The sequence below is a fragment of the Herpailurus yagouaroundi genome, unplaced genomic scaffold (genome assembly GCF_014898765.1).
Source record: "Herpailurus yagouaroundi ecotype Mexico unplaced genomic scaffold, PumYag 159, whole genome shotgun sequence".
Classification (NCBI taxonomy): Eukaryota; Metazoa; Chordata; class Mammalia; order Carnivora; family Felidae; genus Herpailurus; species Herpailurus yagouaroundi.
This window is the reverse complement of record NW_024412400.1, coordinates 77,438,355-77,464,540: the sequence shown is the minus strand read 5'-3', so window position 1 is coordinate 77,464,540 and position 26,186 is coordinate 77,438,355. Positions and strand designations below refer to the sequence as shown.

At 41.4% G+C, this 26,186-nt stretch overlaps 1 protein-coding gene across 8 annotated transcripts in view; it reads right to left on the bottom strand.

The window, feature by feature from the left end:
• The window catches only part of MAP3K13 (mitogen-activated protein kinase kinase kinase 13), a 171,278-nt gene that overhangs the window by 10,765 nt on the left and 134,327 nt on the right, over nucleotides 1-26,186 (bottom strand). For all 8 annotated transcript variants that reach the window (XM_040480993.1, XM_040480995.1, XM_040480992.1 and 5 more), the window contains 8 exons: nucleotides 23,535-23,726; nucleotides 20,448-20,606; nucleotides 18,611-18,769; nucleotides 18,054-18,162; nucleotides 10,105-10,214; nucleotides 8,762-8,878; nucleotides 7,944-8,081; nucleotides 1,709-2,495 (listed from right to left, as the gene is read on the bottom strand). In XM_040480993.1, coding sequence (XP_040336927.1) covers nucleotides 1,709-2,495; nucleotides 7,944-8,081; nucleotides 8,762-8,878; nucleotides 10,105-10,214; nucleotides 18,054-18,162; nucleotides 18,611-18,769; nucleotides 20,448-20,606; nucleotides 23,535-23,726 — 1,771 coding nt within the window. The remainder of the gene's footprint in view (nucleotides 1-1,708; nucleotides 2,496-7,943; nucleotides 8,082-8,761; nucleotides 8,879-10,104; nucleotides 10,215-18,053; nucleotides 18,163-18,610; nucleotides 18,770-20,447; nucleotides 20,607-23,534; nucleotides 23,727-26,186) is intronic.

Below are 26,186 nucleotides of genomic sequence, written 5' to 3'. Positions count from 1 at the left end.
AGTCATTCTTTTTTTATTTAATGTTTACTTATTTTTGAGAGAGAGACACACACACACAGAGTGGGCGTGGGGGGGGCAGAAAAAAAGGGGATGACAGAATCTGAAGCAGTCTCCAGGCTTCATGTTGTCAGCATAGAGCCTGACATGAGGCTCGAACCCACAAACTGTGAGATCATGACCTGAGCTGAAGTCAGATGCTTAACCAACTGAGCCACCCAGGCATCCCTGATTCTAGTCATTCTGAATTATATGTCAACTTCTTTTAAATGTCTAGTTGACCAAAACAAGCTCATTTACATTTTAGACCCTTTCATTCCTTCACCTGAGCTCCTGCTGAGTGTTGCTGAAGTGAAGCATTACTGAAGGACTGAGTGGGTATCTGCCCTGTGCTAAATACTTTTCATACATAATCTTATTTTTAACTCATTAGCAAAATGAGCTAACATTTTTGGAAGATTGTTATGTTCCAGGCCCTGTTCAAAATGCTTTATATGTATTAACCCATTTAATCCACATCAGCCAGTGAGGCAGGGGCCAGTATTTGCCCCATTTATAGACAAGGGCAGCATAGAGGTTCTAAATGTAAGAGCCTTGCTTAGAACTCATATCTATCTGGCTCCCAGGCTCATGCTGTTAACCACTATGGTAGACTGCCTCCAAGCTAATGAACCCTAGGCATCTAGTGGGTGAGGAGGAGAAGAACAGGTTCGAATGACAAAGAACTCGCTGGGTCATGATGGTTATTAATAAAGGCAGGGCTTTCCAAAATATACTATTTTTCTTAATATTTTATTTTTTCTTAAGTAGGCTCCACAACTAACGTGGGACTTGAACTCATGACCCTAAGTTCAAGAGTCACATACATGCTCTACCAACTGAGCCAGGCAAACACTCCTCCAAAATATATTATGAAGAAGGCTAGTTCCATGGGATATTAATAGATGTTATTTTTAAAGCCATTATGGCCAACTAGGTGAGGAAAATGCCGGATTAAACAAGGTACAGTATGATTTTTTTTTTTTTTCCAGAGAGAGGGTACAAGTGAATGAGGGGCAGAGAGAGAGGGAGAGAGAGAGAATTCCATAAGGGGCAGAGAGGGAGGAAGAAGAGGGTGAGAGAGAGAAGCAGGGGTCAGCTGATGCAGGGTTCCAGCTCACCCGAAGTGGGACACATGCTCACCCAAAGCGGGGCTGGAGCTCACCGGATGTGGTGTTCAAACAGCTGAACTGTGAGATCATGACCTGAGCTGAAGCCCAATGCTTAACCGACTGAGCCACCCAGACGCCCCTGTATGATTTTTTTAAAGCCTAGGATTTGTTGATGTGCACAAGGAATCTCCAAGGGAGGACAGAGAATACTGTTTTTCAAACTTGTTTTATAATGGGAACCTTCCTTCTTGCAACATCCATCATGACTAGGCTAGGGTAGTTCTAGTTTTGATTACAGATCCCTGGTTATCTACTTATAACTTATATATATTTGAACCAGTCCTCTGGGGTCAGTAGTTCCCAAAGTGTATTCTCTCTATCACTTAAGCAGTGTGGCAAGAGAGCATCTAAGCTAAAAAACCCTTCTGTTTATGCTTCTGCCATCACATCCTTTTACAAAACGGATACGTGTTACACATGTTTTCCAATATGCACCACACAACAGGCTCTAACATTCCATTAAGGCAGTGGCACATACTGCTGTTGTCATTACGGCTTACCTTTTGCAGGGGCCTTGTATTTCGAGGTAGCACTGGGGGGGTGACGTGATGAGGGATGCCAAGGGATGATGCAGACCTACAGCCTTTGAATTCACTTTCTTCCATTTTCTCAGAACCCTGGGCATTTTCCGAGAGGGGATTGTGTGCTGGTGACTTGAAAAGGTCGGGTCTCCTCCCCACTGGCTCAGCAGAGGGTATGTCTAAGGAACCACACCGTTCTGGCCTGCACTGGAGGCAGGGGTCATAAGGGTCAGCCTGACAACAGCCCCAGGGGACAGCTGGGCCCTCGTCAGGCTCAGAACTTCTCCAGCAATCTGCCGCCATGGCTGTGGAGATGAGGTCAGGGCTGGAGCCAGGCATCTGTCTTTGAGCATGGTTGCTGAGTGGGCTCCGCAGGGCTGCTGCTGGGCCAAAATACCTCAGGTTGTTGGCGCAGGTTGCAATGTCCTGTCCGTGCATGTTGAGTCTGGGGTGGTGACTCTGAGGCACGGCAGGAGGGCATTGCTGGTATTGCTGCTGCAGAGGATTATGGTGATGGGAAGAAGGGTGCTGGGATTGAGCTTGGTGTACATAAGTGGGATGGGGTGAATTTTCTTGCACCGGCTGGTTTTTCAAGATCGCTGCAAAGTCACTATGGCTGCCTCTGCTATTCCCTCGGCGGTGGCGTGGTTTGCTCCGATATCGGCTCTTGCTGCTTGAGGTGGACATTTTGGGACTTCCAGACAAAGGGGATGCGGCGGGAGCCACCTCCATACTGGGGATACCTTCAGATCTCAACAGATCTGGCCTGGGAGCAAACAAAAGGTTGAGTTTTAAACGTATGAAAATATACATTCAAGTTAGGGGAAATGTAACCCAAACCTTAAGATACACACACACCCTGTGATACAGCAGTCACATAGGCAGGGATTTATCCAGTGGAGACAACAGATGTGCATGAAGATGCGTGTCTGAAGATGTTATGTTATACCATAGTTTAAAACACCAGAAAATTAGAAACAACTTAGATGTTCACCCATAGAGGATTTCCTTTATTCCTTTTGGATATTATTCTGTGCCTCACTAGCTAAGGTACTCAATCCCTTTAAATTCTAATTCTACCCTATAAGCTTCTTAATCTCTTCCTTATAATCTCATCTATCAGCCTGGTGTCAATATGCCAAAGCACAGGCATGGGGTTGCCCATGATTAGAAATCTGTCTGATGATGGATCTAGATAGATCCCACAAAAGATCACAAATCACAGGGGTCTGATACAAGAGAAGGAAACCTCAGATTAATTAGGCAAGAGGTAGGGGCGCCTGGGTGGCGCAGTCGGTTAAGCATCCAACTTCAGCCAGGTCACGATCTCGCGGTCCGTGAGTTCGAGCCCCGCGTCGGGCTCTGGGCTGATGGCTCAGAGCCTGGAGCCTGTTTCCGATTCTGTGTCTCCCTCTCTCTCTGCCCCTCCCCCGTTCATGCTCTGTCTCTCTCTGTCCCAAAAAATAAATAAACGTTGAAAAAAAAAATTTAATTAGGCAAGAGGCTAAGTTCAAGGATCTTGGTTTAGACATGGTCTCCTGGGTCTGGGACTATGTCCATCCATCTCTGTATGGGAGGGGCATTAGCAGGGAGCCTTGCTCACACTCAGTACTCAAAAATGTTTAAGGAAGACTGAGAAAGGGGTGGAGCCAGAGGAAGGGGAAACAGTAAGGAGCCTAGGAGGTTGAACAGACCCAGCAAGAGAAGGGCCAGTGAGGAGTGACCTGGCATTGTCCTGGCTCCTTACGGGAGGAGGTCCTCTCACAGTCCTGTTTTCAAGTGCTGTCTGGGCTGGTCATGTAGGGCATGTGCAAGAGGAAGCCAGAGCTTGAAGGTAAACCTCACACACACTGATTCCAGGGTGCATAGGTAAACAATAGCTGGTTTCTGATTGATGAATGGGTATGGGCAGAGACTTGAGGATACCAGGTAGAACCACTACATCCTTCCTTCTTTGGGACCAGATAGACACAAGTCAGCAAATTACAGAGCAGGAAGACCCAAACTTTTTTTAAACAACATAACCTTTTTCTCAAATGAATTATGAGAAATTCAGTATATAAAATAGATATAGTAAGAGAACAGACTAGTGGTTTCCAGATATGGGGAGTAGGAGAAGATGGGTGAAATGGGTGAAGAGCGTCCAAAAGGTACAAACTTCTGGTTATAAAATAGATAAGTCCTGTGGATGTAATGTACAGCATGGAGACTATAGTTAATGATACAGTTGATCTTTGAATAACATGCACGGTCAAAAATCCAAGCATAACTTTTGACTCCAGAAAACTTAATAATAGCCTGCTGTTGACCAGATGTCTTACTGATAAGATAAATAGTGGATTCATACATATGTTGTATATTATATGTATTATATACTGTATTTTTAAAGTGAGCTAGGGAAAAGAAAATGTTAAGAAAATCATAAGAGAAAATACATATACTGGACTGTGCTGCAAAACATTCACATATAAGTGCATTTGTTGGAAACCATGTTGTTCAATGGTCAACTGTTTCAAATATTGCATATTTGAAAGTCTCTAAGAGATCTTGAAAGTTATTATCACAAGAAAAAAATGTATTTATTTAAAAAAAATTTTTTTTAATGTTTATTTTTGAGAGAGAGAGACACACACACACAGTGCAAGTGGAGGAGGGGCAGAGAGAGAGGAAGACACAGAATCCGAAGCAGGCTTCAGGCTTTGAGCTGTCAGCACAGAGCCCTACGCGGGACTCGAACCCGCAAACCGTGAGATCACGACCCGAGCTGAAGTCAGACACTTAACCGATTGAGCCACCCACATGCCCCCAAAATGTAATTATTTATGCTGAATTATTTATGTAGATGAATGGATCACATAACTAGAGTTCTGTGATAATTATTTCAAAATATATACATGTTTATTGAATTGTTACATTGTACACTTGAAACTAATATGATGTTTTATGTCAAGTATATCTCCCCCACCCCCCTGCCCCGCCAGATATAGTGGAACAGTTGAAGAGGGGTGGCAGAGCAGAACCCCCTCCCTGCAGGGCTCCCCCTCCTCATCTTCTCTACTTCTGCAGTAATCCCTGACACCTCTATGCGGGCCCAGGGGTGTCCCAGACGTTGCTTGAAAACCACAGACACAGTCCTGTCTTCACCTTATGTGAGGAGGAATCCAAAGCCCAAGTGTCTCATGGTCTCACAGTGCATTACTGGCAAAATCCAGACAAGAAGTTTCTCCTAATTTCCAGTCTGGCTTATCAGAGATTCAGAGGACAAGCTTAAAGGTAACTACAAATCACTTGGGGCTTATTAAAATGGTTGAATAGGTCAGGTCTGGGGCCTAAGAGTCTGCATTTCTAATAATGTGAGCACACGAGCAGGGGAGGGCTGAAAGAGAGAGGCAAAGAGCGAATCCCAAGTAGGCTATGTGCTGACAGTGTAGAGCATGACACAGGGCTCGATCCATGAACTGTGAGATCATGACCTGAGCTGAGAAATCAGGAGTTGGATGCTCAACTGACTGAGCCACCCAGGCGCCCCAAGAGCTAACACACTCTCAGATGATGCTGAACTGAGGACCGCATTTGAATAGCTAGGGCTCACCAGAAATTAGTAGGTATCAGGTTGTAGGAGATGGGTTTTTCTTCTTTCTCAGGAGGACGGTTCAAGGCTCATCTTAGAACAGAGGTTCCAGGTAACACTGGTATATAATAATGTGGGCAGGGTATTGTGCTGCTATAAGCGTCTTCCTGCCTCAGATTCATGGTTCTGTGGTCACCTGGCCAAATTGTGCCAGAGAAAATATGTGAATTGAGGAGGTCCTGGGGCTTTTACTGAGGCAAGAGAGCCATCCAAGGCCCAGTTATGGGTATCTACTTATGCAGTGACTGGCCAGGGTGGGACCTAAAAGAGAGCTGAGGTAGAAGTGTCCCGGGGCACTGGGTGGCTCAGTTGGTTAGGCGACCAGCTTCGGCTCAGGTCATGATCTCACAGTTTGTGAGTTTGAGCCCTGTGTCGGGCTCTGTGCTAATAGCTCAGAGCCTGGAGCCTGCTTCAGATTCTGTGTCTCCCTCTCTCTCTACCCCTCCCCTGCTCACGCTGTGTCTCTCTCTGCCTCTCAATAATAAGTAAACGTTAAAAAAAATTAATAAGTGTCCTAAGTCAGGTGAAGCCTGCTTTTATTGAACCTAGCAGTACAAACATCACAGAATAACAATGATACAGCACTTCACCATTTACAAAGCACTTTATAATGTATAAAACACTTGTTTCCTATGATTCATTTTCCAATATTCATTTTATAGATAATGGCACTGAGGGATCCTAGAGGTTAATTGGCTTGTATCCATCACAAAATAAGTTAAATGCCAGGACTCATAACTCAAACCCCAGTCTTTTGACACTAAGGAATAGCTCTTCCCCATTCCAAGCTTCTCTTTATTATGAGGTGTTTAGACTATTGTATTGGATTATACTTACTTGTGATAGGCTTAGTGGATCCATACTTGAACTCCGATTCTCTCCTTTTTAGTCCCCAAATGAACCCACACTGACACACCATAGATGGTGGATGGTTTTTCCTCTCTGATCTCCTCAGAGGTCACTGGGCTTCTAACTTAATCACTGGACTGTCCAAATAATCTGAAACTGAAATCCTCCAGGGGCAAGTAGAACTCTTTGCAGCTCAAAGACCTGTTCCAGGTTGCCTTCCTGGATGAGTTCAGTTAGCTTGGAGACTAAGCATCTGCTGATGATGGCAAACTCTTCCAAACATATTCCTCATAGCCAAAATTAAAAGTAAACGTGAGCTCATACTATTTTCTCCTCCAAAGCTCTTAGTTTTATCTGTAGCAGAATGGAGGGAGGAGCCAGAAGGTGAACTCTGTCCCTGATTAATACAGCAAAACAAAGAGGTGTTGGGATCTTCAGAGGTTTTGCCAGGTGCCATCTGCAAACAGTTTCTCAGAACTGACTAGAAGGTGGTCAGGGGTGGTAAGTAAAAGCAAAATTGGAATTAATCCATGTAGTTACTCCTTAGTAGTTTAGATTTCTATTAGTCATGCTATGGTAGAATGGCCACCATTCTCAAAGCCTTAAAATACATTTTTGGTTTTAATTTTGTCCTTACTTTGATCCTTACTGCATTGTTCTCAAGTCTCACCATTGGGTCTATACCCCAGGTTTAGGGACATTTCTCTCCTCTACATTACTTGGCTGGAACAGAGTCCACTCTCCATTATTTGGGAGGAATGGGGATCTAGCAGAGCCTGATAATAAAACAACTGACTAGAAGAGCATTCTAAGATTAAACTAATACAAGGAAAATGTGCTGTAATTAGTGGAAAAGGCAATCTTTTAAAAAATTATTCAAAAACTAATTTTTAGCACCTATGGTTTATAATTTTATCTTAAAACTTTTTTTTTTAACATTTATTCATTTTTGAGAAACAGAGTGTGAGTGGGGAGGGGCAGAAAGCAAAGGAGACACAGAATCCAAAGCAAGGTCCAGGCTCTGAGCCGTCAGCAGCGACGTGGGGCTCAAACTCACAGACCATGAGATCATGGCCTGAGCCGAAGTCGGACGCTTATCTGACTGAGGTACCCAGGAACTCTTCACATTTATCTTTTTAAACTTCACAGAAGTCCCATGCAGGAGTAGAAATGACGGGACCCACATGGTTGGGTATAGGTAATTATCAAAGCCCCTCCTTTTGTTTTTGGTGATAGATTTATAGACACTTACTACATTATTAAAAAGTACTCAATGAATAAATAAAAGTGGGACATACATGGACCAATGTTGCATAAAACAAGAATTATGATGAACCCAATTCTGTGTGTTACAGGTCAAAAAAAGAAAAAGAAATCTCATGTGTGATCGTTATACCATTTTACCTATGGGGTTGACAGAGGTCAAGTGACGTGACCCACATCATGCAGTTTATCAGAGGCAGAGCTGGGATTTGAATCTAGGTCTGTCTGGCCCCCAGTGCTTTTTCTTTTCACTATTCCATGCTAAGTCAATAAATATCTCTGTCCTCAGGCAGTAAAAACTAGACTCCTAGAGTTTGTGACACATTCTCTCACTTTCCCATCCTGTTTTATCTAGAGGCAAGTGTGCCAATGATGAGCTACGGAGTGGACACACCAACCATGATGTGATAATATATTTTTAGGGAGATATTTTCCCATTTCTCTGAATACCAGGTTGGGACAGTGTCTCACCGTTTGGTCTGCATCCCTGATTTATGAGGCGCACCTTTCCTCTTCATGAGTTTCTCCATGGCGTTGGGGTGGATTATTGGACGGACGGGGTGTCGTTTGTAAGTTCCAGGGTACTTCTTTTCTACTGCTTGCTCACGTCTGCAGAATGAAAGGAAAAGCCACATCTCAGTCACTGCAGACAGACGGGCAGAATGTTTTCACAGGCTAATTCCACTCACAGATGCCGGGCACACTTAACAGATACATGCTCTTTGAATTACAAGGTTACTATTCAGGTTAAAAAGGGGAGAAAAGATATGAAATTCAACTAATGTGACTTAACTGTGCTCTTCTACTCTCAGGTGGACTCAGGGGCTGACCTTCCCTCCCCCAACACACCTCACGGGAGACACAATGCGACGGTAGATGACCTACTTATTTTCGGTTGCTGTTTTGGTCAGGACCAGCAGGTTTTCTTGTCCTTGTCAAGAATACCTTAAACCACTTTCATCAGCCACCTTACTTCCCTGGGGGGGCAAAAAGCTCCCACTCATCCACACCAAGCTTTTCTAGAAATGAGGACTCTTTCTTGGGGTCATTCAATAGGGTGAAGTTGCAAATGGCTATCAAGTGCACATTTCTCTATGACCAGCTCCACCCAACTGAAACTTCTTCAGGGGTAGAGACCTGTGCACAGCACATCCCTTAGGGAATGTTGGGTAATTGAATAAAGTATTTGCTATTTTTAGTTTTGAGTAGTATCAGTGTGGAGGAGCAGTACATTTCTGCTGATTGGTAGACCCAACTCAGTAAGGACAGACAGAAGTCTGGATACATACTTAATGAGCTCCTTCTCCCGCATTTCCAGCTGCAGCATGATGGCACTCAGTTCCATGTATAAATTATTAGCCCTCTCAAGTTTTCTCTCATAGTGTTCACGAATATCCAAAGCATGCCTATCAAAGAAAATACAGCATCAGCAAAGCTGGCTACCTTGAGGGAGAACAAAGAATCACACTAATGAAATAAGAACCAGGATGGTTTATCTCAAAAACATTGGTGTGGGGCCCCTGAGTGACTTAGTTGGTTAGGCATCTGACTTCAGCTCAGGTCATGATCTTGCGGTTCACAGGTTCGAGCCCTGTGTTGGGCTCTGCGCTGACAGCTCAGAGTCTGGAGCCTGCTTCAGATTCTGTGTCTCCTTCTCTCTCTGCCCCTTCCTGGCTCGCACTCTGTCTCTCTCTCAAAAATAAACATAAAAAAAAAAAAAAAGCATTGTTCTGAGTGTCATCTAAATTTAAGGATGCTCTTTTTGATGTAATGACTCTGACAAGTTGGAGTGGGGGATGGGAAACCCAAGCTTTCACTTGGTTTATCCTTAGGGGTCACATCCAGCTATACAGAATAGCCAGGAGGGCCACAGATAAAATCTGAATGTGATTTGTGTATAATTTGTAGCCTTTGTGCAGTGCTGATGGTATCTTAATAAGAATACTATATGTTAATGGGAATATGCAATCAAGGCTGACCCCATGACCTTGTACTTATCTGTGGTACAGATCTTGCCTAATCCAGTGGCTATCTATGACTGTGTCTTGTACCTCTTCATTGATCATAAGCACCTTGAGACCAGGCGCTACGTCTTATAAAGTGCTGCCTTCCAGGTCACCTAGGACAGGCACTGAATGAAGAAAGAGCATTACTCCAAGAGTGTTTGCTGCAGAGATATAATAAAGGAGGATAACAAGATTGCAGAGAGAAGACAGAACAGCAGTACAAAGGACAGCTAACTTTTATTTTACTTTTTTTTATTTATTTATTTATTTATTTTCAACGTTTATTTATTTTTGGGACAGAGAGAGACAGAGCATGAATGGGGGAGGGGCAGAGAGAGAGGGAGACACAGAATCGGAAACAGGCTCCAGGCTCTGAGCCATCAGCCCAGAGCCTGACGCGGGCCTCGAACTCACGGACCGCGAGATCGTGACCTGGCTGAAGTCGGACGCTCAACCGACTGCGCCACCCAGGCGCCCCAAGGACAGCTAACTTTTAAAGAGAATTAACAGTAAGTAGCACAGGTGAAAGGTGTGTACGAGGCGAAATGGTGAGTCACAAGGAGAGTTCCTGCCAGTATCTGAAGATCTAGGGACAAGAAGAGATGGGGAAGGACAGAGCAGCGAACCTGAGCTCTTCTCTGCGCCTCCGAATCAGTTCTTCATCTAATCGGTGTATACAGGTTCCCTCACTTTTGATCTTCTCAAAGTGTTTTTTCACCTCTTCTCTCCATTCAGCCTGGGTAGGACAAATTAGACTTTGTTAATAGTCTAGGAGTGTTAATCCCTGATAGAACCATGGGGTCATGTGCGAGATTTTTTTTTTTCCCTGAATGCTTTTACTGAAGAGACTTAACAAATAAATGTTCAATAACTATTAGTTGATTACAGCAAAATACCTCATGCTCCGCTATCTGCACCCCCTACCCCACACACCATGACCTTATTTTCTGTATTTAGTCCAACATGTGATGCTGTCTCTTTTTCCAGTTTTCTTGTAATACTGGCCACCAGAAATATCACAGCTGGCATACTAGCCATCACCCCTGGAATAAGAGAGCTCAGTTTTAAGTGAAGATGGTGGCTGAGGTGACGTGGTTAGAAAGAAAGTCTCTGACAACCCTCTGTATAAGTATATGCTAGTGAGAATATGATCATGTTTACAATTGGCTCCAGAAGTCCTCTTAGGTTCTGTTTATGAAAATACCTTGAAAAAATATTGGTAGAAGACCCAAGGGGAATGAACAACAGGAGTTGGGAATAAAGATATAGGAAATTATACAGGAATTTGGGAGTGAGGGAAAGAACAGGAAAGGAGAAAGAGGAGGAGAAAGAGTATGGCTAAACTATTTAATAGTTGGACAAAATTTTTAGAATGGGGATAAATGTCTAATATGTGAGTTCAATTGTTCAAAATGTGAGCACTTTCCAATTTCCTAAACCGTTAGTAAAGTCTCTGACATTCACCTTGACTTTGGATGAGTGTTTTTGTTTTTTTAGACATCAAGGAAAGGTGCTGAACTCCACGTTTGGGTCAATGACAGGACAAAGATAGAGAAACAACCACAAGATGGCAGGGATGGGGCCCCAAAATTTTAGAAAGGCAGAGCCAGAGGGACCAGGAAATTATAAATTTCCCAGGAATTCACAGAAGCGTTAGGACACGGGACTTTCCACAGAGCATGGAATTCCAAGCCCATTTTATCTAAATTTTAGGGAATAGAAAAACCTCTGCTGCAATATAGTCTACAGGCAATTTCTAGAAAAGAGCTAAAGGAGATGTTTCCTCAAATTACATATAAACTACAATCCCCAAGAAGCTAATGAGACTAAGATAATTTCCAGTAAAAGCTAGACGTATAACTAAATGCCTCTAATTACATATTCTTCCTCTGGAGCTATTCTATTACTTTTAGATTCATGTTTAAAATTATTTCTCTAGATCATGGAAGAAGTTATGCTTAAGTAATTGTGAAATTCCAGAAGGTTTCTTCCCAAATTTGCTATTTCTCATTTAGTTTTTAGAGGAAATCATATCATACGTATTTAAAAAGTGATCATCCTGCTAATCTATTTATAATACGCTAGACATTCATGTATCTCTCTATATATGTTGACTGACCATTGGAGAAAGATTTCTGTCACTCAGCTGACTTTTGGGCACCAAACCTGCCGAACAACGTCATCAGAAAGTCAAGGTCATCAGAAAGTCAGATCCAGAATGCACTGCCCATTGTTTGGTAACAGTCTTTGACAGTATCTAAGCAATAAATGCAGGTTTGGTTGAGCTCCTAAAGTAATGCTGTTCTGTCAATCATCAGATCAAAGTCTGAAGTAAAAAGAATATCTGAGCCTCAAGAAGCCTAAGATCGGGGTGCCTGGGTGGCTCAGTTGGTTAAGCGTCTGACGTCAGGTCAGGTCATGATCTCACAGTTTATGAGTTCGAGCCTCACGTTGGGCTCTGTGCTGACAGCTCTGAGCCTAGAGCCTGCTTTGGATTCTGTGTCTCCCTCTCTCTCTCTGCCCTTCCCCCCACTTGCACTCTGTCTCTCTCTCTCTCTTTCTCAAAAATAAACATTAAAAAAAAAAATTAAAAAAAAAAAAAAAAAAAAGAAGCCTAAGATTGACAATCAAGAGATGTTAGACCAAAAAAGGATAAGGGAGCTGGCCAGGTCTGGGCCTTAAAGCGTCCTCTTTTGTGCAAAAACATATCAGTAGATCCTAGTACAATACCTAAAAAGAAGGGACCAGGAAAAGAAACATCTCCCTCTGGTGGTCAGGAATCAGATGTCACAGAATAGATTTTTTTATTTTTTATTTTTTTTCATTTCTTGAGGAAATAAATAAACCCTTTTGAAGATTGGAACCTATTAAAAAGGAAATTTCTAAAAAGAAGTACCCCCTTCCATATGAAGAGGGAACAAGATATATGGGAAAACACCAGTACTGATTAATCATATATTTTCCCTGCAGGTATAGTGTTACTGGTAGATGTTAATTTTGGACTTTCACCACATTTGCTTAGAATCTTTACATTATAGGAGTTCCAATTTGCACTTAATCTGCACTGCAGACATGTCTGGGTATATCTGAAAAAATGGAAGGTGGGTAGGCCTGAAACCAATTTGTAAAGACTGAGGTGCCTCGGAGAGAACATATGGCATGAGAGAAGGAGGAATCCTACATGAACCTGACCTACAACAAAGCCACGATAAGAGTGGAGAAGCATTTCCCATTGTTTCATTAAAATGCCTGTAAAACACTGGGCCGTAAACAGCACTGGTCTGTTACCTTTAACAAAGTGTAACTCACCAGAGAAAGGAAGAGGTCATTGTGTAAATAGAACAATATGCAGCTTTGGAATCTTGAGAATTCCAAGCTTCAGTTACAGCAGGAAATGGCAGCACTCAGTGGGTGATGGCAGTGCCTTAAAGATACGGCAGCACCCAATGGATGCCAGCTGGGGACTATGGTCTTGTGGCAGAAAACAATGCTAACCCATAAAGTAGTATCTAGCAGATACTAGGCAGGAGACTACTGTGTCTGGCCATTCAGTGGAAAGCAGCGCAGATGTTACTATGTATGAAGTTACTGAGATCCCCACTCTTTACTGGGGATTCCCCCAAAATGCACTGGGGGGGCAGTGAAGGGAGGGAACACGAGGTGCTTCACAAGGTATTCTTGCATAAGCAGGTAAGGGAAAAATCTAGTTACACCTAGGTTATTACCACTAATGGGATCCTTTAAAATTTTTTTTTAATTCTTTTTAAAAAAATGTTTATTTTTGAGAGAGAGAGAGTACAAGCAGGGCAAGGGCAGAGAGAGAGGTGGGGTACAGAGAATCCAATGGGGCTTTGAACTTAAGAACCACAAGACTGTGACCTGAGCTGGATACTGGTTAAGTTGGATACTTAACCAACTGAGTCACCCAGGCACCCCAACTGGATCCTTTTAATGTCCCGGATAAGGCCTGGGAAAGGTCACAACACTTAAAAGGTTTTTGTCTTCTCCAGACTTCCAGTTATTCAATCAGTAGATTGAATATGTAAATTCATAGAGACAGAAAGGACAACAGAGATTACCAGGGGCAAGGGGAGGAGGGAATGGGAAGTTATTGCTTAATGGGATGATGAAAACTTTTGGAAATTGTGGTGACAGTTTCACAATGTTGTGAATTTAATGAATGCCACTGAACTGTACACTTCAAAATGGGTAAAGTGGCAATTTTTGTATTATATGTATTTTACCACAAATTTTAAAGAGGAAAGAAAGAAGTTGAGCCAGCTCCAGCCTAGCTGAAGGAAGAGAGAAGCAGGACCGTAGGAGGCTAAGTGGCTGGAAATCATAGATTCTGAATCAGAAAAGACTTAGAGGTCATCAAGGCCCACGCTTTACTGGCACATGAATCCCCTTTACTGCCTTCCCAGGTAAGGAAGTGCCCAGCCTCTGCCCAAGTACCTATTTGCTCATGAGGTAGCTCTTTTTTTTTTTTTTTTAAGTTTAAAAAATTTATTTAAGTAATCTCTACATTCCATGAAGGGCTCGAACTCACGATCCCAAGATAAAGTATTGTATGCTGTTCCAGCTGAGCCAGCCAGGCGCCCCATGATGAGATTACTCTTGAGGAGCACAGTCTGTCCCTATAATGAGCTTGGTGTCTGCAACTCCCAGCCCCTGAATTTGAGTGGTCACAGTGGTACTCAAGAGGGAACCAGATGGTACAAAAAGCAGAGGCTGGTGGGAGAACTTAGAAGCAGGGCACGTGGCCTACCTAGCAGCAGGGATCTGGGACCCCCGCTAAAATGTTTTCTAAAGACTGATATCAAATGCAGTTGAATACCAGGAACAATAATTGCCTACTTGGAGGAATGGGTTATTGTCTAGGAACAAGGCAGTGGCTTTGGCAGAATCGAATACTGTACTGAAATTGGTTGCTTCGTTCATCTGTTCTGTGTGTGCTGCATCTTTATACGTGTGTAGGCTGAGCAACAGCTAAAGCAATTTCTCTCAGAAAGGAGTCAGCTGGGCTCTTGCCGGTGCTCTTGCCTGACAGTTTTGGTGGAAAGTGGAGACCTGTGGCTAACCACCGCTGATTGATAACTGATGCTGACAGGGCTTTGTCAGCAGGCAGGAGGAGGGGAAGCCTCAGGTACGAGACGCACAACCAGCTCTTCCCCTTTGGGGTGGCATAAAACCAAGGCACCGTGAAGAGGAGTTCCCCAGCTGCCATCTTATCTGTCTCAGGAGCTCGACAGCATGTAACAACCCGGAGGAAGCTTCATTTCTGTAGCTTTGTGGGCCATGAATAACATCTTAAATCGGATAGTTCTTTAGTTTCCAATACAGTTGCATTTCTGTCTTATCATTTGATCCTAGCTAAAACTCCATAAGGAAGAGAAGAGATGATTATCTTCATTGTTTAGATGAGTAAGCTGAGAGCAGCAGGGATCTGGGACCCCTGCTAAAGAGAAATTAGAGAAATTTAGCAACTTGTCTAAGATCATAGGACAAGGGCTTAGACTCAAGTCTGTTGCTTTTCTGAGTACTTCAGTACATAAATTCAGTTCATAAATACTTTATCAGTAGCCAGAGATAGTCTGAATTTCAGACCCAGAGACAAATCAGCTTGTAAGTATCTGAAATAATTCTAGGAACTAGCAAGGATAGCAGATTTGGGGCTTTTTAAGGAGAGGTAAAATTTCATGTTGGGAGAAAAATGTAGAAGAATTGATGAATATTATAAGATTTCCAATGTAATGTTTTCCCTTTCCTTTCTTCCCCCACTTCTTCCCTTCAAGAATATGTTTATTTATTTACTTTGAGAGAGACAGAGAGAGAGAGAGAAAGCATGAGCAGAGAAGGGGCAGAGAAAGAGGGAGACAGAGAATCCCAATCAGGGTCTGCACTGTCAGCACAGAGCCCGATGTGGGGCTCGATCTCATGAACTGTGAGATCATGACCTGAGTTGAAACCAAGAGTTGGACCTTAACCGACTGAGCCACCAAGGTGCTCCCCAAAGAAACTTTTCTGAGTTCAATTTTACTCGTAAAAGTGAGTTTGTACAAATAAAGATACCAAATGTGGCTGCTTAGTTGCATGACATTGTACTTTGCATAGGGTGGGTACTCAGAAAATGCGGCACTGGCTTCATAAGTGACGTTCTGGGAGCATTCAGGTAAAATCTGTCTAGAATTTGAAGTTTTCCAAGTATATACAGTTATGCAGTCTCAATGGCTTGTGCGTTAGTACTGTCACCAAAAACTGCTTTTCCAAATTTTGGTATATATACTTTTATGGTAAGGGAAGCAAAGCTGTGATTGAAATCATATCCTAAAGTCTAAAAGACTCCTTAGAAAGTACTTACTATTACTCTCTTTCATTTCACGAAAGGGCCTAAGTCTTTTTATGAATACTAACACAAAAAGAGATTGGGCAGATTTCTTTTCCAGTGGCCCTTATTTATGTGTATTTGAATAGAGAGGTCATGGTTTTTGAAAGTTTTAAGGGAGTTTATCGGAATGCACATCAAAGGACGTAGGAAATGATATGATAAAGTCAACCCCCCTACATCCTTGCGTTTTCTCTGAAATCAAACACTTTGCTTACATAATAATTCCTCAGAAACACTAAAGGTCTGTGGGGGCAATCCTGACTATTTAAAGACACAGTTGTGAGGAGAGCTACGTTTGTGGACCATAGAGTGTGTGTTGGAACTTGGGGCAACAAGATAAAAGTCTCTGGTTTATCAGTCCTTAGGCGGTCCGAGATAAAACAAAAAAACAAAAAACAAAACAAACAAAAAACCCCCACCTTGTATTTTTATTAAGGTATCCCCTAATGTCTGATGGGCAGAGTGTCTGCATTTATCAGACACGTGAGAAGCAGGTACTCCAAGCCTCGAGTCGGGCCAGGTCGTAAAGCATACTGGAGGGCTTGTTGAACTCGTAGGGATGATGCCCCTCCCAGTGCAGTACTCTTTTCAACATATACTTTCCTGGTAGGTACCCTCATCACCCACTGGAGATGGGTGGAGATGAGGGGTAGACTGAGATACCAATTGTTAATAAAACGTCTTCTCCGAGAATGACTCTTTTAAGTGATACTGCAAGTGAGCGCAGAGATGAAATCCTTATGACGTTACAGCATTTTTATTCAACAGTCACAAATTGTTCCCCCTCTGCACCCATGCCCTCACAGAGTGCCGGGGCAGATTCGCTCGCCAAGAGGTGAAGTCTGCTTCTCATCCTGGGGTTGGCCTGTGACTTGCTTTGACCAAAGAGACATTAGCACGCATGGTGCACACCTAGGCTTGAAAATCCCTTGTGCCCTGGGTCTTGCTGTCTTACCGAATTTGTGACCCTGATAACAGCTTGTGAACAAGCCCAAGCTAGGCTTCCGAGGGACAAGAGGCCACGTGGAAGAGAACCGAGGTGCTCTTGGTGACAGCCAGCCAATCACCACACTTGTGAATGAAGCTGCCAAGAACCTGCCAGCCTCCCAGTGGACCCAGCAATGGACTACAGATATGTGAGTGAGCCCAGTGGAAGCCGGCAGGAGAACCGCCCACCCAAACTGCCGACCCACAGAACCATAAGCTAAACTAAAGCTTATTGTTTTAAGCCATAAGTCTGGAATGGTCTGTAAGACAGTAAAGGCTAACAGATACATTAAATTACGTTTTATCTGGGGCACCTGGGTGGCTCAGTCAGTTGAGCGTCTGACTGGCTCAGGTCATGATCTCACAGTTCGTGGGTTTGAGCCCCGCATCGGGCTCTGTGCTGACAGCTCGGAGCCTGGAGCCTGTTTCAGATTCTGTGTCTTCCTCTCTCTCTGCCCCTCCCCCACTTGCGATCTGTCTTCCTCTGTCTCAAAAATAAATAAACATTAAAAAAATTACATTTTATCTGGTGCTCGTGGGTGACACATAAAGGTAGAGGAAAGGTTCTCTCTGGGCCTGATTCTATCATGGGCTCTCTCTCTCTGGTATTTCACTTCCCTCCTCTGTACTTTAGCTTTTCCCCTTCAAGGGAAGCAATCTTTTCATGAAGGTCAGCAGTAATTTTTTTTTTAATTTTTTTTTAATGTTTATTTTTGACAGAGAGAGAGAGAGACAGAGCGCGCGCGCATGAGTGGGGGAGGGGCAGAGAGAGAGGGAGACACAGAATCCAAAGCAGGCTCCAGGCTCTGAGCTGTCAGCACAGAGCCCAATGCAGGGCTTGAACTCATGGACCGCGAGATCATGACCTGAGCCGAAGTCGGACGCTCAACCGACTGAGCCACCCAGGCGCCCCTGGTCAGCAGTAATTCTAATTCAAATATATTCCTCTTTACTCTTCAACAGTTTCACCACTATGAGGATGACATTTCAATACATGTTCCTTTCAAATGAGATAATGATATATCTTAAGTGTTTAAAAAGCTCCAAAATTTCCTCTGTGTGAGAGATCATAATTACTGCTTCACAATGACTAGGGCTGTATCATTGTTAGAAGAATCGGAATGGTTCTGAGTTACTCTTTCTCATCGAGACCTCCCTGTCTGTGTGTTCAGTACACTGGAAGAGAGTTTCCAGACTCACCTGAGACTTGAAGTAGGTTTCTTGTGGGGTGGCAAGAACATCAGCAGAAGCGATGTCTAAATGCATGAGCGTCTGCCGGAAAGAAGGCCGGTTGCGAGGTTTACTCTGCCTACAAGTTAAAAAAAGACAGCTTGTGCACTGCGGCAGTTGGGTCCAGGAGGATAAAGATTTTATTCTGCTTTATAAAAAACATTTTTGGCTCCACACCTGGCTATTTCTCAGGCAGTGTTCATGCACTGAGGAGCAAAAGGAAAATGTAATTATGAGAAACCTATAATAATAAAATGGAAATCTGTAGGATCAGTGACCTGTTTGATAATAATAGTCCCTTAGGACAAGTAAAGTAATAATAGTTACCATAGCTATCATTTATTAAGGCCTATTGTAGCAGGATATAACAAATTCGTTATTTATAAATAACTCCAAGTCCACCAGTCTTTAACCAGTTGATTTGCTCCAAATCCATATTAGAGACCTCTCTGAAGTTTTAGAGAAGTTTTAAATGTGGTTTTGAGGAAGAAGGTAAAAGAGAATATTGGGAGAAATATATTTCTTACCATGTCTGTTTCATAAGGATTTTGAATCCATCAGGGCAAGTGGAAGGAACTGGAAGGTGTAGGCTATTGCTTCCAACACCCCAAATGATGGCTGAAGAGTCCACATCTTTGTAAGGGATCTCTCCCGTCAGCAGCTCCCAAAGCACCACTCCAAAAGACCTAAAGTAGTACCAGGAACAGGTACCAAAGACACAGCAGAAAGACTGGTTTGTATTTTTGTTCTCTATTCATTTTTAATCAAAAGTATACCCAGTTTCAAAATTCTAATACGGCCATAAGAAGAACAGAAACAGAAAAACTCTGAAAAACAAACTCAGTAAGGGGTGACCAACGCTGCTAGATATTAAGACATATTATAAGGTTTTCATAATTAACTCTGGCACGTGAATAGACAGCCGGACTCCATGAATGTAATAAAGATCCATAAATAGGCCAAATACATATGGGATTGAGTATGTGATAGAAGCGACATCCCAAACCAATGAGGGAAAACAGACTATACAATATATGCCATTGGGACAACTGGGGGAAAAATTAAATCTATAGTTCATCTTACATCAAGATAAATTCCCAAAGAATCAAAAATTCAAATGTGAAAAGAAAAAATGAAGCCATAAACATCCTGAAAGAACACATGAAAAAATTTTTTTCTTTTTACTAATCTTACAGCGGTGAAGGCTTTCCAGTTATGAAATCCAGAAGCCATAAGGGGAGAGCATTTTCAAAAAAATCTAGCATGGAGAAAGAACTCCACCATAAACAAAATAGCAAAGGTGAAAAGTATCTGTAATTCCTATGCGCAAAAGGCTAATCTCCTTAGTATACAAAATACCCCTATAAATTGATAAGAATAAAGATCAGAAAGTTTAGCAAGGGATCAGAATAGTTCACAAATAAGGAATTACAAATGGTTTGTGAACATATGAAAAAATGAACAACCTAACTTATGAGAGGAATGTGCATTAAAGCCACACCCAAGATACCATTTGTTACCTAGATGGTTGGCAAAAATCCAAAAATTTAACACATTTTGGCGGTGAGACTGAGAAAATACTTATACATTTCTGTTGGGAACGTAACTGGTATAATCCCTAAGGAGTATGCGTTGGTAATAATTACCCAAATTACAAATGATCCCACATTTCTACTTTATCTTATTCTGGTGTTACATGTAATTTTAATATATGCTATTATTTTGTTTTTAAGGCTAAAAGTTATTAGTAGCCAATTTTAAGAATGGAAGAAAAGTAACTACAGGGAAATATACTATTAATAGTAAAGATTCATAATCTCAAAGGAAAAACTGATAAAGATTTTTAAAAGGCCAAAAAAAAAATAGTATAGCTCATAGGGACTGTTTCTTAAAAGGGCAAATAGTCCTATTATATACTTCAGATAGCTCTAAAGCACATAAACTGTATTACAGCAAAGTACATCACTGATATACACAGTGATGGTCTGAGTCACCAAGACTAAGTAAACTTTGTTTAATGTATTTTATTTAAGAAGTTGAGAATTATATAATATATTTCAGAAAGACTTTGATACTAAATGCTTATTTGAAGTAAATTTTCAATTTTCCAGAGAGTTCAGCACATTCTGTGAAAGTCTCCAAAACTGATGATTTACTAAATACATATTCACCCTATTACCTCTCAATCCTTCTTAACACATTCATCATTACACTGGTTAGTACCTCAGATAAGAGGAGACTGAAATCAGCCAGGAGTGAGGGACACTAAAGAATATTTTGGGAAAGCAGAAGAGTTGAAGGAGGAAAGGTCTAATAGGGTGAAGTGGGAGAGGCTTTCTAGCTGGGACAGATGGCACCACTCACCATATATCAACTTTTTCAGAGACAGGTTCATTGCGTATCACCTCTGGTGCCATCCACGCGACTGTGCCGGCAAAGGACATCTTGGTACTTTTGTCACTGAGTTCCTTAGATGTACCAAAATCTGAAATTTTTACTGCATCTGTGTGAGTCACCAAAACACTTTAAAAAGAAATAGACAGAACATCCAGATCATTAGTACTAATAAACACCATGACTGTAATTGGCAACTTAGTTTGCTGCCTCCTACTTGTAGAATTCAGCTTGTGAGTTCCAATATTACTGGGGCATCAGCATCACTCAAACATGTGAGGCAGCACAGCATAGTGGGCTTTTTCTACCTGGTTTGAGCCTGCCTCCACCACTTACTGGCTGTGTGACCTCTGCTACCTAATTCTCCGAAGCCGGTTTTCTCATTTGTAAGATGGGGACAGTTTGGGTCACAGTATGTTCTCCAGAATTCAAACATGCAGAAAACTCTGAAAATAGTATATAAATATTTTCTCATCTATATCAAGCAAACTCATTTAATTTATCTGTGGCTCATTAGAGAGTGTTGTCCTAGACTTTGCTGGGGGTGTGAGGTAATGCTATCTGATATCCTCTGACTCTAAGAGTTTTGGATACGGAACTATGGGCCTATAATAATGGCCTTCATGGAATTTTCATTTGAATTAAATGAGATTAGATATATAAAACACCCCTCCTCTATAAATATCAGTTTCCATCCTTGCCAGTCTCAGACAAATCACTAAGAAAAACACTTCTTTTAAAACATTGTTTAAATAACGGCCAACTAAAATCATGCATGGAACCATGAAACTAAAAGCTAATAAGGAAAAGCTGGGACACATTTAGGCTTAAGCAGATTCCACACAAGTCGTGTTCTCCTTTTCGCAGTATTTATCTGAAATGTTACTTGGGGAAAATTGCTCTTTTAGCCTTAAAGATGAATACAATCTGGTACCAGTTGAATCCAAAATAGTAATATCCTTACACACCAGACTGAATTCACTTGAAATAACCTGTTTAGAACTTTAGAATATTCATGAGTTAGAGTTTCAGAGGCTTAATGATATAGAGACCTATTTTTAATAATAAGAAGGCTTGATATTCAGAGTATCAGAATTGAGGTGGCTAGAAAACAGGAAACTTCTCTATCTCCTCCCTTGTCTGAACCAGGGACGTCACATTTGCCCCCCTCTCCATCAGTGTCACATGGCTTTCTATTTACCAGATTTACAACTGCTTTAGAATACCTTCATCCACGTCCTACCCCTGATTTTGCACCTGGTATGTAATATTTACATAATTTGCACACTTTGATTTAATGGTGTTAGTCTTGGTGAAAATGCATAAGGATTTAAATATTATGGGGTATCTGGCATAACTGCAGAACTGATGGAATCATATACCATGGAAGTCAGAAAAGGCGATAAGCCCCTAGAAAGAAAAATACTAGAAGCTTCCTCTTCTGTCTCTTTTGTGCTGCTCACTATGGGATTTCTTGGCATGAGAAGAGGGAATGGACATGGGGACAGACTAAAGAGCACATGAGGTTGGAACTTTTGTCAGGTCTTCTCTGAGACAAAGCTGGGGTCACACAGCCTAAGATTTAATGCAGGTCATGGAATCTCTCTTTACTACAAGCCAGACTGATCTTTGTCTTCTCAAAGTTAGCCTGGAACGCAAAGAGGCCAAGGCTGCTGGAAGTTCAGGGGAATACTGATAAGGGAGGGAAAGGCTCATTGGGTGACTTATTACTCTAATCTCTAAATGAGACGAGTTAAAAGAAAGTAGCATGTGACTTTATATATTCTAAAATTTCCCGACCTCTTCCTCTAAAGTGAATTCTCCAGGAGAACAAGGTGGTTAAGGAGACCATTCAAAGAGGCCTTGGGCAATATTTTGTGTCCCTTATGGGTATGTAGTGGATGACAAAAGCAACAGGTTGTGTAAGCAATGAAATAGAGTTCATTTGCAAGTAAAGCAGGAGAAGGTTGTTCAGGGAGCTAGTGACTATGATAAGCACTAATGAGAATCATGGTGACAAATTACAGCTGCTTTGAAGTTTATAATCGAGGATTGATTGGTGTCTTCCATCAAGAGGATTCACTGAATCCTTCACTTTCACATGATGAGGTAGAATTTAGACTTTTTGGTCTAAAAGTTCTGGGTTCAAGTCCTAGCTCCATGACTTCAGGCTTTTCTAATATAAAATAAGAATAGTTATACTTGTTGCAGCTGCCCCACACAATTTTTGCTAAGATCAAAGCAGATGTGATTATAGATATTGAAAAAAATACTGTAGTCTATGAAAGTGCTAATTTTGAAAAGAGATTAATTCCTCTCTGCTTCTCTAAACCAAAAATGTGATGAGAAATAATAAAAATAATGTTTAAATATAGGAGCTACAATGAAATCTATCATTTTATCAGTTCCTTTCTTCCTTTCATGCAGTTTGCAGGAACTGAATTAACACTCCTCTTAAAGTGGTTAGTGATGGCCAAAGAACAGAAATTACTAGAAACAACCTGTTTCTCTTAAATAGCCAGTTTATATTATCTTATGGATACCATGAACCTTGAAGCTATGTATTTCCTTCTTTGCTTAGATTCTACGAAGGTCAAAGCCAAATCTTTAGCTTTAGTTCTAATGCTCTTATTTTCTCTTTGCCTCAGTCTCTTATTTATCCATTTTTATCCCGTTGTATACATCTTTGAAACTTGGTTTCTAAAACTTGGGTCTTTGGGGAAAACACTAGGAAAACGACAAAGCAAGCCATTAGATGGGAACATTTGGCATTAATTATCTGAGATAATGGAAAGTGAATACTTCAGTTAATAAAGAATCTTGTTTCACAGTTGCACAATCAAAATGCAACCCAAAGGAGAAAACTAGTGTCAGGTGCCTAGAGCTATCTGCCATTTAGGTAGGTCAACTGGTCAACAATAATCCAGAAAATATGCAAATAGGGTACCCTCCATGCTGATTTAAACTGAACTGAAAGTATGATGTCTGAAAACTTCAACTATGTTCGATAAAATTCCTTATTTTAAAGCAATACAACAAAATGGCTGAAAAACTCACTTAGGTGATTTGAGATCACGGTGAATAATTTTATGGAGGTGCAAATAATTCATTCCACTTGCAATTCCTGTAGACCAGTCCACTAGCAATCGGGGTGTGATCTTCCTGCCAGCTCGCAAAACCTCATAGAGTTGTCCGTGGGCACAGTATTCCATGATGATGCAGTAACATGGGGCCTGAGTACAAACACCCCTTTCAAGAAAACACAAGCACGTTTATAAATACACACATACATACAAACATACATATATCCATATTTATATTTTAAGAATATTTAATAAATGTACTAATTAAGACCCAGTTCTTTACCCATATTATTTTTAAAAGGCATAATCTTTCCTGATTCATCAATTACCATTAAAACCCCTCTGGTCTACAGGCTTCCCTGTTATGCACATAGACAATTTTCATTAATTTGATTCACTCCAGATTATCTCTGTTTTGTGCTGTATCTGGTGCTTTTCTGTGGGTCCATTCCATTCTGGAACAAAGAGCACCTTTCCTGAGACATATGTAGGCCAAGGATTATGTTGTTTTAGATCTTTAAGAATAATTTAAATATCTTCCTGTTAAAATTAAATAGAGGGTTTTATATATAGTGTATAGGGAGAATTCAAATAAAACATTGCTATTTTTACTATTAATAATTGAATTTTGAATTTGCCAAATTTAAGATAACTAGACTGAGGACCCCAAAAAGAGTTAATTTTCTGTATTATATAGTCTTTGAAAAACATCTCTGTTTTAAAAATATTTAAAAAAAAATTTTTAATGTTTATTTATTTATATTTGAGAGAGAGAGAGAGAGAGAGAGAGAGAGCGAGAGCAAGAGGGGATACACAGTGAGAGAGGGAGAGAGAGAATCCCAAACAGACTCTGTGCTGTCTGCGTAGAGCCCGATGTGGGGCTAGATCCCACAAACCATGAGATCATAATCTGAGCCAAAGTCAAGAGTTGGACCTTTAACTGACTGAGCCACCCAGGTGCCCCTAGAATAAAAACAATACTATACAATGTATCACATATCTATGTGGTCTGTGCTTCCATCAATCCCTACATCTTCCACAAAGCCTTTTCTGATTAATCCAGTCCAAGAAGATCTTTCTCTTCTATAAATTCCTATGCTACACAGGAGCCATTAGTTTTTTATATGCAATTTTCCTCTCCCCATACAGACTATAGGCTCCTTGAAGAGAAGGTCTTGGATTCTTTTCTTTCTACCATGAGGCCTAGAAGTTCACAGCAAGTCCTTTGCAAATTTTTTATTTTTTGAGAGAGAGAGAGAGAGAGAGAGAGAGAGAGTGAGTGAGCAAGTGGGGTAGGGGAGAGGTAGATGGAGAAAGAGAATCTCAAGTAGGCTCGATGCCCAGCATGGAGCCCAACCTGGGCTTGATCTAACAACTGTAAGATCATGACCTGAGCTGAAATTGAGAGTCAGATGCTTAACTGATGGAGCCACCCAGGCACCTAACTTTGCAAATATTTTTTTCTTTTTCTTTCTTTCTTTCTTTCTTTCTTTCTTTCTTTCTTTCTTTCTTTCTTTCTTTCTTTCTGCAAATATATGTTTTTAAGTTTATTTATTTATTTTGAGAGAGACAGAGACAGCACAGTGGGGTAGGGGCAGAGAGAGAGGGAGATAGAGAATCCCAAGCAGGCTCTGCACTGTCAGCACAGAGCCTGATGCGGGGCTTAATCTCACAAACCATGAGATCATGACCTGAGCCCAAACCAAGAACTGGAAGTTTAACTGACTGAGCCACCCAGGTGCCCCATTTTTGCAAATATTTCTTAGCTTCAACTTAGCTTTCTCTGCTGATAAAATCCTTCGCAGAGACACGTGCAGATGCAAGGGGTAGGAAGAAATGAATTAACATGGAAGAACATCTTTTATTTGTCCAGAATATTTCCATGTTTATTTGTCTTATTTAATCTGCCCCAAACCATTGCACAATAAATATGACCTCTTCCATTTTTACAGGTAAGGCTCAGAGAGGGAAAGTGACTTGCCCTAGATCATAGACCTGTGACAGGGCTGGGATTCAAATCCAGTCTAACTTCAAAGCCCATGCTCTTTCCACTCACCATGTTACACTGCCTCCTTTTTTTGCTTTTTAACTTCTGTATACATAAGCATATTGGGGATTCCTATATTAATGCTCCCTTAGAAAAGTGGTAATAGTCATATCAGCCCTACGTCACACTTTTGTTCTGAAGATGAGAAAAGAGAAGAAAAATTATCGTATGCAATGATATGATGATGAGAAGATTTAGAGGCAATGGCTTGTGATCATGTGAAAGTCTTACAACAAAGGCAGGTCATGAAGAAGAGTAATTACTCTTCATTTCCCCTGACTTCATATGCCTGTCAAATGCCACAAAGCTGTTTCTATTACTCTCTCATCATTTTCTAAGCTACCCAGAATTCCCACCCTCATTTCTAATGAAAATTTTTTTCAAGTTCCTGTTACTTTTTAGGAGACCTCAGTGGAGTACAAATATACCACAACCATAAGAAGGCAATTTAATTTTCATTACAGAAAAACAATGAATAGGCAGGAACAATGTAACGTGCTCAAGGATATCAAAATAAATATTTGTCTGAAGCCACTCGACAGCCTATTCAAGTATGTTTCAACCTGTCACACAAACAGA